This window comes from Mus caroli, chromosome 7 (genome assembly GCF_900094665.2).
Source record: "Mus caroli chromosome 7, CAROLI_EIJ_v1.1, whole genome shotgun sequence".
NCBI classification, from domain to species: Eukaryota; Metazoa; Chordata; class Mammalia; order Rodentia; family Muridae; genus Mus; species Mus caroli.
Genome location: NC_034576.1, coordinates 15104126 through 15115917, shown reverse-complemented (window position 1 = coordinate 15115917; position 11792 = coordinate 15104126). Strand labels below are relative to the sequence as shown.

Here is an 11792-nt window from a genome sequence, read left to right as displayed (position 1 = left end):
TAGTCACTTGGGAAAAAGCTGTGCAGTAAAAACGAACCTTCTTACTCCCTCTGGCGATCGTCTCTAGAATTGGCTTGGGGAATCCAGAAGGTCTCCATTTCTAGTGGGATGGCTCAGCTGCTAAAGGCATTTGCTACCAAGTTTAACAACCATATTTCGATTCCTGGGACCCACATAGTGGAAGGTGAGAACTAGCTCCTCCAAATTGTTCTCTAACCTACACACACAATGCCTTTAGGGAGTATCTTGCAGTGCCACACACAGAATGTCACTAGATACTCAGTCCCATGTAAAAAGCTGGGTGTGTCAGCGGGCACCTGTAACAGGAATGGGTGGGTGGGAGACAGGCATAAGCCTGGAGCTTGCTGGCCAGCCAGTCTGGCAGAATCAATGAGCTCCAGGGCCAGAGAGAGACTTGGTTTCGAAAAATAAGGTGCAGAACAACTGAAGAAGACTCCTGACATCAACCTCTGGCCTACACACACACACACACACACACACACACACACACACACCCAGAGTTAAAAATTAGTGAAAAAGTCTAAATAAAGCATGGTCAGTCAGTTATTGACAGTGGTTCAGTATCTGTACTAAATACACTATGCTATAGTAAGAGCAACATCTTACTATATGACAGTAACTGCTATGTGGGAACTAGCATAAGCTAGTTTTCTGTAAATCTACAGTTATTCTAAAGATCAGTCCCCAGGGCCCTGCCCACAGCGATTCCAGTCCCAATAGTGTGCTGTGGTACAGGAATCTGTATCTCTTCTTTACCGAACTTCGCTGATTATCAGAGAACATTTGAGGAAAGTGTTATGTGAATTGGGTGTTGGGGACAGGAAAAGGCAAAAGACATCTTCCCCTGACCCTTTCCCATTGAACACTTCCCCAAATGTACCTGTGCTCATCATGACTGTACACTGACCTCAGAGCTGGTGAGTCTGGATGGCCACAAGCAGATATGGTTCCACTTCCATTTGCTGCAACGTGTCATCCTTTTGGGCAATGAGCTATGCAGCAATAGATGACTATATGCCCTCAACCCATAAGGCCAGAACTGCATTTCCACTCATGGAGTTGGGTCACTCAGGGTAGAGCAGTGGAATGAATGCTCACTGCATAGCAATGCTCAGGTCACTGGGAACACCCACCAAGCAAAGTGCATTTCCTAACTTACCAGCTACACACATTGGGAAAAAATGTTCAAGTAGGAAGGAAGAGGGCCATTCTGGTTCTGGGGCTGCCTTGTACCCCTCATTTCCCTCAAACAGGATGTCTCAACAGCTCCAAAATCAATTTCCTCCCTGCCTTTAAGCTTTAGCTGAGATGTTGAGACCTTCTCTGTAGTGCTGGGATGGGGCCCTGGGTACAGGAGTTGAGGCATGGCTCTTGCAGGCTGGGGTTGGTATAGATGTCCCTGACCTTACATGGGCTACAGCAAAGGCACCATTCTGCCTGCTGTTACAGTCTTTCACCTTCATTTCAGGTTGAGCAGCTACATCCACACATGCTTTTCTGGCTTTAGTCTAACCAACCCAACCCTTCCCATTTTCATGGCCAAATCATGCCTATTGTCATTACTTTCTCACGAGTGCACTCTTTCACAGCTGCTAGAAGACCCCTTCTAAAATGAAGCTCTTTGATAAAGGGGCTTTCATTGCTGTGTGTGTATATGCCCATCTACAGAGAAGAGCTGGTGTGTGGTGCTAAAGAGAGCACAGATGACTGTGTGCCCACCTTCTCCCCTCTCTCTGCTCACCTCCTGGCCCCAGCTATGGCCCTGAAGCTTCTGCAGAGCACACAGGCTTGGAAGTTGGAGGACAACTCTTTAAGAACCCAATTTAATAAGATACAAGCAGACACGTAAAAAATACACCTAACAATATACAGTCTTTGCAAGACTAGGGATGATGGGAATGCAGAGGCCCTGCCCAAGGAGGGCCCAGCTCACTGTGTCTCAGGTGTCCTTACTGATTCTCTCTAACCAATGTCAGTCCCATGCCAGCTCAGATCTAAATGTCACCTAGACCAAACCTTCTGCCTCCCAGGGTCCCCTCCTCCAAGTGACTGGGACAGCAAGTAAGCAACTATTAACCAGGAGATAATGGAGCCTCTGATTATCCACATGACTCCAGAGCTACCTTGAGGGCTTCTGCCTGTTCATGTCCAAATGCTACCCAAACTTGCTAGCAAGGCTAGAAGTGAGAGGACAGAGAGGATAAGAGTGCCCCAAACACTTCTGAGAGGCCCAGGGCACTGGTTCAGAGCTGAATTCCCCTCTCCTTGCAGACCAAATTCTAGCAAGAAGTCACCACTGCAAGGGGCCCATGTCGGCCCCCAGCTCCTCTTCTTCCTCCTCCTCTTCCTCCTTCAGTGGGTAGGGCTTCACAGGCCACTTCACCCTAACGGGTTCCACATGCTCCTGGAGGCGGTGGCGCTTCATGTGGGCATTCCGACTCTTGATCTTGTCGAACACCCTGAGGAGTCAAAGGATGTGGGTCAGAACCAGAGGAGCTTGGGAAGCAAGTCAGGCCAGAGGGTGAAGGTCCAGAGGGAAGGCTGGTACCTCTCACACTCTCTGCAAGGGAACACGCCCTGGCTCTCCACACTCCCTGGAGGCTCAGGAGTGCGCTTGGGGGCTGCACTTGGGCTGGAGTGAAGGATAGACTCTCTCCTGTAACTCTTGGTCTTTATCTTTAACTCAGGAGTTGGACGGTGGGTAGGTCTCTCTCGAGGGCTGCAAGTCACCTACAGAGAGGGTAAAGATGACCTAAGACACTGGTGTGGGACCATGTCTTCTTCAGGGAAACCTTCCCTTGAGAGCCTCCACCACCCTCTGACTGGACCACAGAAGCACCCAGACCACTTCATCATGCATCTTCTACCTTGTCTTCAGTCCTTTCTACCTCATCCAGCTCTCTTCTGCCCCTCTTCTCCAGCCCAGGAGCTCGGCCACAATCAAACTTAACCATCTTTTTCCAGATGTAGTAGTACTCAACACACTGTGCTACACTTTTAGTCTGGATCTAGTGGGAAGGAAGATACAGAAGCAGGTTGTGGGCAGTACCTCACATGTGGACTCCACCCTGGAAATCCCTTCCCCAACATCTCTGCCCATGGCTGGGCAAAGGCAGGGATCTTGGTCCTTCTGGGTGGTGAAGGGTCCAAAGTGAAGCCACACAGTAGCCATCAGCACTAAGTCCAGCATGCTTCTTCCCTGTAGGAAGACACATAAAGACCCACAGGTAAGGAGGCTCACTGTGACATTACAGCAGGCAACAGCCAAACTCGGTGAGATTAAGATTAACACAGAATGCCTTTCCTCTCTGGTGAGCTTCCAGCCACCACAACTAAGCATAGCTGAGGAAGCCCTCTAGGGAAAGTGGCCCCATGAGAAGGACAGTTATGAGTGTACACAGCACTCAAGCCCAGTCACTTATTCTTGCAAAAATACGACTCCTGGGCTGAATGTCATACTGCATGTCTCTGGAGGCAAGGCAAAGGCAGCATGATTTCTGAGAGTTCTAGGACAGGCTGGGCACATAGTGAGTTCCAGGTCAGTCAGGGATATAGAGCAACTGTGTCTCAACAAACATGACTTTTGGTGGATGTCTTTAATCCCAACACTTTGGGAGGCAGAGGGCAGCGAATCTATATGCGTTCAAGACCTGTCTGGTCTACAAAACAAGTTCCAGGACAGCTAAGGCTGCACAGAGAAACCCTGTCTTGAAAAACAAAACAAAGCACCAATCAATTAAACAAACAACAAACCAATGACTTCTAGATCCCAGTGTAGTGAGTGATATGGGGCCATAATCCTACATCTCAGGAGGTTGAGGCAGGGGGACTGAGAGCCTGAGGCCAGCCTGGGCTACACACTGATGCCTTATATCAAGAAAGAAAGAACCTCTGGATGGTGGTGGAGGGAACAAAAATGGAGAGCTGGAGGTGGGACCTAGTGGTAGAGAGATTGCGTCCTATGAAAGAGGATGTGGGTTCCATTCCCAGCACCAAGAAGAGGAGGAAGCAGAAGGGAGGTAGGATGGAAGGAAAGTTCGGCTGCCCAGGAAACTTTTCCAGGAAATTAACTGGCCAAGTGAGCACCTCACTCCAGAGTACACTTTCTCCACATGGATCTGAAACTGCTTGTGTGCTGTCACAAACTAGAAGTCAACCAGCACGTCCTCTGCTTAGGAAACAGCACCAAGTTAAAAGGAAATGGAAGCTGGTTTCTGCTTCTGAGAAAGATAGAACAACAGGAACAAATTCACCTTCTAGCCAAAAACAACCAAAGAAACAGTGCTGGGAAGGGTAGTGAGCTCTGAGAGCAGACTCTGTACATGATGCTCATAACCACTGTATTTTATAATTGCCCAGCCTGGAACCCCCTCAAATGCCCATCAACTATAAGTGATTAAATACAACTGTAGTACATCCATGCAGTACAGTATTATTTAGCAGCAGAAAGGGTGAACTATTAATAAATGCAACACAAATGAACCTCGAAGTAAGTATGCTGAGCATAAGCAGCTAGATAAAGTGTGGAACAAATGCTGTTTGGCTGCCCTAGTGATACAAAAGTCCAGAAAGTACAGCTTTCTTACAGACCAGGGCTGACCAGGGACATGGAGGGAGGCACAGTGGCCTGTGCGATAGGCTGTCAGGGAAGGAAGAAGCACTGGGGCCTCACAGACAAGTTGCTATCTTGCCCGTGGTGACAATTCTATGGATTCATACATATGTAAAATATTTGTCCTTGCACCTTGATTATGTGTAGTTTTATGTCTTAAAAAAAAACAAAAAACAAAACAAAACAGAAAAGAGTTAGGTGGTAGTGGCACATCCCTTTATTTCCAGCAAAGGCGGGTGGATCTTTGTGAGTTTGAAGCCAACCTGGTCTACATAGTGGGACAGTCAGAACTACATAGAGAGACTTTCTCAAACAAACAAACAAATAAACAACAACAAAAAACAAACACCAACAACAAAAACAGAAGAGAGACTTAGGTTTTATGTTTATGTATTTTTCAGCACACGCACAGGAGTAAATCAGGACAGAGAAAGGCAGCAAGTGCTGAGTGGAGTGAGCAGCACTTACTGATGAGAAGCAGGGCAGCAGCAGGGTAGCCTTCTAAGGTAACAAGCCGCTTACAAGGTACTGAATGTGCTGCAGGCAGGTAGGGACAGTTGTGCGAGGCAGGGCTCGCTGCCCCAGCCCTCTGTCATCTTACCATCTTGTGTATCAGGTAAAAGTCCTTCTTGTGGGCACAGAATGCCTTCTTGAAGAGCCTCTTCTCCATGGGGGTCCAGATGTCTGAACCTGCCGGGGAGCAGCCAGGGCAGGGTAGGTTTTTCTCAAGGGACCACAGCCTGACTGACATTATGAACATTGATGATGTACTAATTTCAGTCTTCCCTAATGTTACAAAGCTGGGGACTCACTATCCTCATGTTATAGATATGGGCAACTGGCTGGGGCCTTAGTGGCCTAAGAAAAGCAGGTGAGCTCAAGCTGCCTGACTTTGATGTGCTCAGCTTACGTCCATATCCCCTGCTCTAGTCAGAAACACTGATCATGCTGGAAGAATTCTGAGTGAATGATGGAACAGGGCTGGTGGGGTTTAGTGAACTCAAGGCAGTGCCTGCTGAGTCCCCCTGGAAAGAACAGGCCCCTTCAGGAAGACAAAGGCCCTGGAAAGAAGGCCAAGGGGAAGAAGCAGAAGTGAAGTTTGCTATCAGCCCTGGCAGAAATCAGCCAGGTCCCACTATCAAGCAGCCCTTTCTCCTGTCACCTGTGTAGCGATAGTCAGCCAGTGGGTGAGTCCGGGGCTTCTGGGGTCCTCTAAGTAACAGAGTCTCCAGGGCAACCTGGAAGGACAGGAGATGTGGGCCAGTCACAAGGCATGGGAATCGGGGACTGTCTCCATTCTTTTTTTTTTTTTTAATATTTTTATTACATATTTTCCTCAATTACATTTCCAATGCTATCCCAAAAGTCCCCCATAGCGCCCCCCACTTCCCTACCCACCCATTCCCATTCTTTTGGCCCTGGCATTCCCCTATATTGGGGCATGTAAAGTTTGCAAGTCCAATGGGCCTCTCTTTCCATTGATGGCCGACTAGGCCATCTTTCGATACATATGCAGCTAGAGACAAGAGCTCCGGGGTTCTGGATAGTACATCATGTTGTTCCAACAATAGGGTTGTAGATCCCTTTAGCTCCTTGGGTACTTTCTCTAGCTTCTCCATTGGGAGCCCTGTGATACATCCAATAGCTGACTGTGAGCATCCACTTCTGTGTTTGCTAGGCCCCGGCATCGTCTCACAAGAGACAGCTATATTTGGGTCCTTTCAGCAAAATCTTGCTAGTGTATGCAATGGTGTCAGCGTTTAGAAGCTGCTTATGGGATCCATTCTTCTTTCATTGAAAAACAAATGTCTCTATAGTCAACTTGTTCAAGGTGACCTACAGGTGTTTGGTCCTTATGCTGGTGGAAAATTTGTTGGCCCATGATGACTTCACTAAGCATCCCTTTGAATATCATACTTGCCTTCACAATATGACATTTTTCATGAAGAATACTATGTGTGAGCTTGTGAGGCACATTCTCCTACCCACCAGAGGCTGCTGCCTAGAAGAGTGCCATCTCAGTCGGCACTCCATTTTATTCCCTCTTCTGCACTCCATCCTGGGCTGCTTTTTCCTGTCAGCCGAGCTGGGGATGGAGCCTGGACCTTACATATGAGCTATACCACTGGCCTTTGATTTTTGAGACAGAACTTGATACTGTAACCCAGGCTGGTCTTAAACTTATTCCAAGTGCTGGAAGCACAGGTGTGAGCAACCACATTCCTCAGCAATATACTTTTAAAGCTTTTGACTCTCCAATTATAAACCCTGTGAGGTATGGGCTACTCTAATCCCAGTGAGGACTGGACCTTCTTTAGGATCTGATACAAAACAAAAATGAGGATTTCCACCTAGTGGTGGTGGTCACACCTTTAATCCCAGCACTTGGGAAGTAGAGGTAGTGGATCTCTGAGTTCAAAGCCAAACTGGTATACAGAGCAAGTTCCAGGACAGGCAGGGACACTCAGAGAAACACTGTCCTTGAAAACAAAAAACAAAACAAAACCTCCCAAAGATTTTCATTCAGAAAGTCTAAAGACTCCGTAGATAAGGACAATGAAGTATTAAGCCAAGAACAGAGCCCTACATGGTTAAGGTCCAGTGGGTGCTCAGTATACACATGTCAGACACTGCCCCTCAGCTTGGCAGAAAGCATGGTCCAAGACTAAGTCTCAGGTCTTAAACACTGGTCCTCCTGCACTGTCTCAGAACCCTTTCTCCTGGAGTAGTGGTTCTCAACCTTCTGAATGCTGTGATCTTTTAATACAGTTCCTTATGTTGTGGTGACCTCCAACCATAAAACTATTTTCATTGTTATTTTGTAACTGTAGTTTTGCTGTTGTTATGAATCATAATATAAATATCTTTGTTTTTAAATGGTCTTTGGGTGACTCCAAAATGGTCATGGCCCACAGGTTGAGAACTGAAGTCCTAGAGGATCTATAATTGACAGACAAATCCTGTAACTGACCAGCCTTTACTCCTCTACTCTGCTATTTTAGCCTCAAAGCACTGCAGACTTAGATCTTCACCTTCCCTCAGCTGGGCCATCCAAGTCCCAGAAAGCCCAGCCTCAGGTGTGCAGGGTGCCCATGGTCTCACCTGAACACTGCCCTGGGCATCATGCAGGCAGTGCAGGGCAAGCTCCAGGTTGGTGCCCCCTCCTGGCATCACACTGGAGCATGCTACATTGCAGAGCTCCATCACTGTGGTCCCAGCAAAGCCGAAGAACATTAGGAAGAAGAAAGGAAGTCAGGCACATGAGAGAGGTAGCCTTCCCCATAGCACAGGGGCTTCTGGTCAATTCCCTTTCCCTTACATTCCCAAGGTGGAGGCAGTCTGAGTAAGGGGAACCAAGAGGAACCATAGAAGCCCTGGCCTGGCACCTGCACTGGCAAGTGAGAGGTGGGGGAGGGCCATGCAGTGAGGGAGAGATGCTGGGCCGAGGGTAGGAAAGAAGGAGCCTTGGGATCTGACTCAAAGCCTCAGCCACCTCTGTCCTGGGTCTCTGGGTTGGTCATCACATCTCCCCATGGCTTCCAGACCAGAGAAGCTACATTCTCATCCATTCTGGCCAGCAGCCTTTCCTGCAGTTCTGGGATCTCCGCCTGAAATCTGCTTCCTACGTTGATATGTCTGAAACAAGGCCATACACAAATATTGAGATGCAAAGTTGCCTAAGCCAGAGACAGTAGAGATGTACCATGCATTCTGCTCACAGCCATAGCCTGCTCATAGCAGTTTGCTGCCATTTCTCAGACATGGTGGCTGTTTGTTACCTTTATCACTCGACAGACATAGGCATTTCAGAACACTATGTGCTGACACTGACTACCTGTGTCCAGTCCCAACCCACAAATGCCCTTGCCTCCTGTACTATACTTTCACCACTTCTGCCCAGAAACCCAAGTCCACAGCAGAGATTCTGTCCCACCTCCGTCTGGTCTGCCCTCCCTCAGAAGACTGGCCTGGGAAAGGAGACTCTGGAAGGTCAGGCTGATGGAAGCACCCTCACTAGAAGGACTTGGGCACTAAGGGTTCCAACTCACGGTTCAATGCTGATTTTAGTGTCATCCTTCACCACACAGATGCCAAAGGAGCTGTCCACTTGGTCTAGAAAACACACAGGGAAAGGCCTCAACAAGACTGACCTAACAAGATCCTCTGGGCCTTCTACCTGCCTTTGTGGACATGGTGAAAACAAACTGTAAGGCCCAGAGAGAGAAAAAGACCTCTGAAAAAAAGCAAAGGCAGAGCTGGGCGTGGTGGTGCACGCTTTTAATCCCAGCACTTGGGAGGCAGAGGCAGGCGGATTTCTGAGTTCGAGGCCAGCCTAGTCTACAAAGTGAGTGCCAGGACAGCCAGGGCTACAGAGAAACCCTGTCTCGAAAAACCAGAAAAAAAAAAAAAAAAAAAAAGCAAAGGCAGAAACTGAATAATTTAAAATAAACAAATACAGAGCAGCAGAGACAGGCAGATCTCCATGGGTTCAAGGCCAGACTTGTCTACATAGTAAGGTCCAAGATTTCCAGGGCTACACAGAAAGACCCTGTATCAAAAAAACCAACCAACTGGTGAGGCTGGTGAGGCGGCTCAGTTGGTGAAGATGACACTAAGTCTAAAGAACTTAGATTCATCTTTGGGGCCTGCATGGTGGAAATAGGGAACTGACTGCTACATGCTGCTCCCTCCCTCATTTCACATGTGTCCACATACAAGACAGACAGATGGAGAGGTAAACATAAATAAATAAATAATAAATAAATAATGACTTAAAACTAATAAAAAACCCACACACATCTTAAAACAGTTAACAGGCCAGTGAGATTGTTCAGGGCATAATTGCCTTAGACCCTTTGATTCAATTCCCAGGACCCATTAAGTGGAAGAAGAGATCTGACTCATGAGTTGCCTTTGAACTCCACACATGGCACCCATGCACATATGATTAAGCACATATAATCAATCAATAAATATAAGCTTTAAAAACTGAAAAACAATAGAAACAACTTTCTCTTGGTAATAATCAGAGTCTGTGAGTCCTGAACAAGCTTGACTTTCTTCCTCACAAGCTCCTGGCTTGGGTAATTGATGTTTTCTCCCAAGAACTTCACTCAAAGATGGGGCTACCCCACAACACACAGCTCATAGGCTGAAGAAAACTGCAGAAGGGCCTGTGAAATGATCCAGTGGGTAAGAATGTTTACTGCCAATCCTGATGACTTGATTTTGATCCCTAGGCCCCACACAATGGAAGGAGAGAACTTACCCCTACAAGATGTTTCTGACCTCCACATGTACCCACGTGTGCAAAGAGATACATTTCTTTTTTTAAACAAAAGCAAAATTTAAAAACTGTACAATTAAAAAAATAACGGAAGGTAGAACGATGAATTTTCATCAAGGAGTAACTTTAAGAGGTGGAAATCTAGTGATAAAAAGTACAATAATTCATGTTAAACTCAGCAGGTTTGCCTGAGTTGGTAGAAGGAAATGATCACCACACCTGGAGAAGAAAGAATTAAGAACCTGAAAAGGAAAAGAATGCAGAAGGTTGGACACCACTGAAGGCTGAAACCACATGCAATGGATGCCCCAGACAGAGAAGAGAATGGAAAGATGAAGAGAGAATGGTAGGAGAGCCCACAGACTTGGTGAGAAACAATGTACACATCCAATAAGCACTGTGATTCTAAATAGGACAAACACAGAGGGAAAGATGCAAAGTCAAAGATCAAAATCTCAAAAGGAGCCAGGCGTGGTAGCGCACGCCTTTAATCCCAGCGCTTGGGAGGCAGAGGCAGGTGGATTTCTGAGTTTGAGGCCAGCCTGATCTACAAAGTGAAACCCTGTCTCGAAAAACCAAAAAAAAAAAAAAAAAAAAAAGCAAAGATCCCCAGATTTAAAGAAGATTGAGGAAAATCTGTTGCTATCAATCTTGGCTTATGAGAAATATTACAGGGGGAATAATCTTCACCCTTAGGAGAAAGATACTAAGACATCCCACAGCACAGATGGAATCTGAACACGGCTGAGAGTAAAAGAAGCTAAGCATAAGGAACCACATACTGTGATTCCATGTATTTGAAACCTTTCAAGCAGCCAAGCCTACAGAGACAAAAATTGGATGAACTCAGCCCAAACCTGGGGAAGAGAATAGGAAAGGAATTGTGATAGAGTGGAGTTTCCTTGTTGGAAAATAAAATAAGTTTAAAATAAGTTGTGGGGCTAGAGAAAGATGGCTCAGATTGCTCTTGCCGAAGACCCAAGTTCAGTTCCCAGTACCTACATGAGATAGATCACAACTACCTATAACTTCAGCTCCAGGAGATCCAATGCCCCTAATCTAAACTACATAGGCACCTGCACTCTCATGCACATATAATACCCACAAACACATAATACATACAAACACATATTTTTTTAAAAATTAAGCTAGGCATGGTAGTACACACCTTTAATACCAGAACTCGGGAGGCAGAGGCAGGCAGATCTCTGTGTGAGGCCATCCTGCTTTAGTGTGGTCCAGGCTAGCCAGGACTACACAGTGAGACCCTGTCTCAAAACAAACAAGGATTAACTGTAGAGCATGTGAATTTTATGCCATTAAAGCTATTATTACCTTTATAAATCTTTAAAAGGAGGTTGTAAAGGAGGCAGTGGTGTGGCTCCACCCTCTAAAGTGCTGGCAGAAGTAACTGTTCAGGTAATTATAAAAGGTAGTGTAATTTGTTTTCTCTTCCTAATTAACTTAAATATCAGATGTATAAGGCAATGCATATCATGGGCCTGAAACATCTAGAAATGTAATATATGTTACAGTGACAGTACAAAGGACCGAAGCTGTCGTCTCTGGAGATAGCAAAGTCAGTTTGGAACTCCTCAGATCAACCCCCAAAATGCCAATAGAAGGAACAAACAAGAGAAAACAAAACAAAAACCTGTGTATTTACAAACCCACTGCTGGAGAGACAAAACAGAATTCCTAGGTTCACTCAACATCCAGCCTATTTTGTTCCATGAGCTCCAGACCAGCGAAAAACCCCGTCTCTAAAGAAAGAGGCGGGCTGGTGAGATGGCTCAGTGGGTAAGAGCACCCGACTGCTCTTCCGAAGGTCCAGAGTTCAAATCCCAGCAACCACATGGTGGCTCACAACCA

General features: G+C 46.5%; 1 protein-coding gene across 7 annotated transcripts in view; it reads right to left on the bottom strand.

Annotated features, from left to right (window-relative positions):
• Positions 1 to 1822: 1822 nt before the first annotated feature.
• Positions 1823 to 11792, bottom strand: part of Znf541 (zinc finger protein 541) — a 35148-nt gene continuing 25178 nt past the window's right edge. For 6 of the 7 annotated variants that reach the window (XM_021168423.1, XM_021168421.1, XM_021168422.1 and 3 more), the window contains 8 exons: positions 8683 to 8746; positions 8127 to 8269; positions 7736 to 7839; positions 5796 to 5871; positions 5235 to 5323; positions 2889 to 3029; positions 2570 to 2751; positions 1831 to 2480 (listed from right to left, as the gene is read on the bottom strand). In XM_021168423.1, coding sequence (XP_021024082.1) covers positions 2312 to 2480; positions 2570 to 2751; positions 2889 to 3029; positions 5235 to 5323; positions 5796 to 5871; positions 7736 to 7839; positions 8127 to 8269; positions 8683 to 8746 — 968 coding nt within the window. In that variant the 3' untranslated portion in view covers positions 1831 to 2311. Of the gene's footprint in view, positions 2481 to 2569; positions 2752 to 2888; positions 3030 to 5234; positions 5324 to 5795; positions 5872 to 7735; positions 7840 to 8126; positions 8270 to 8682; positions 8747 to 11792 lie in introns of all 7 variants that reach the window. The other variant, XM_021168427.1, reaches the window with a different exon arrangement.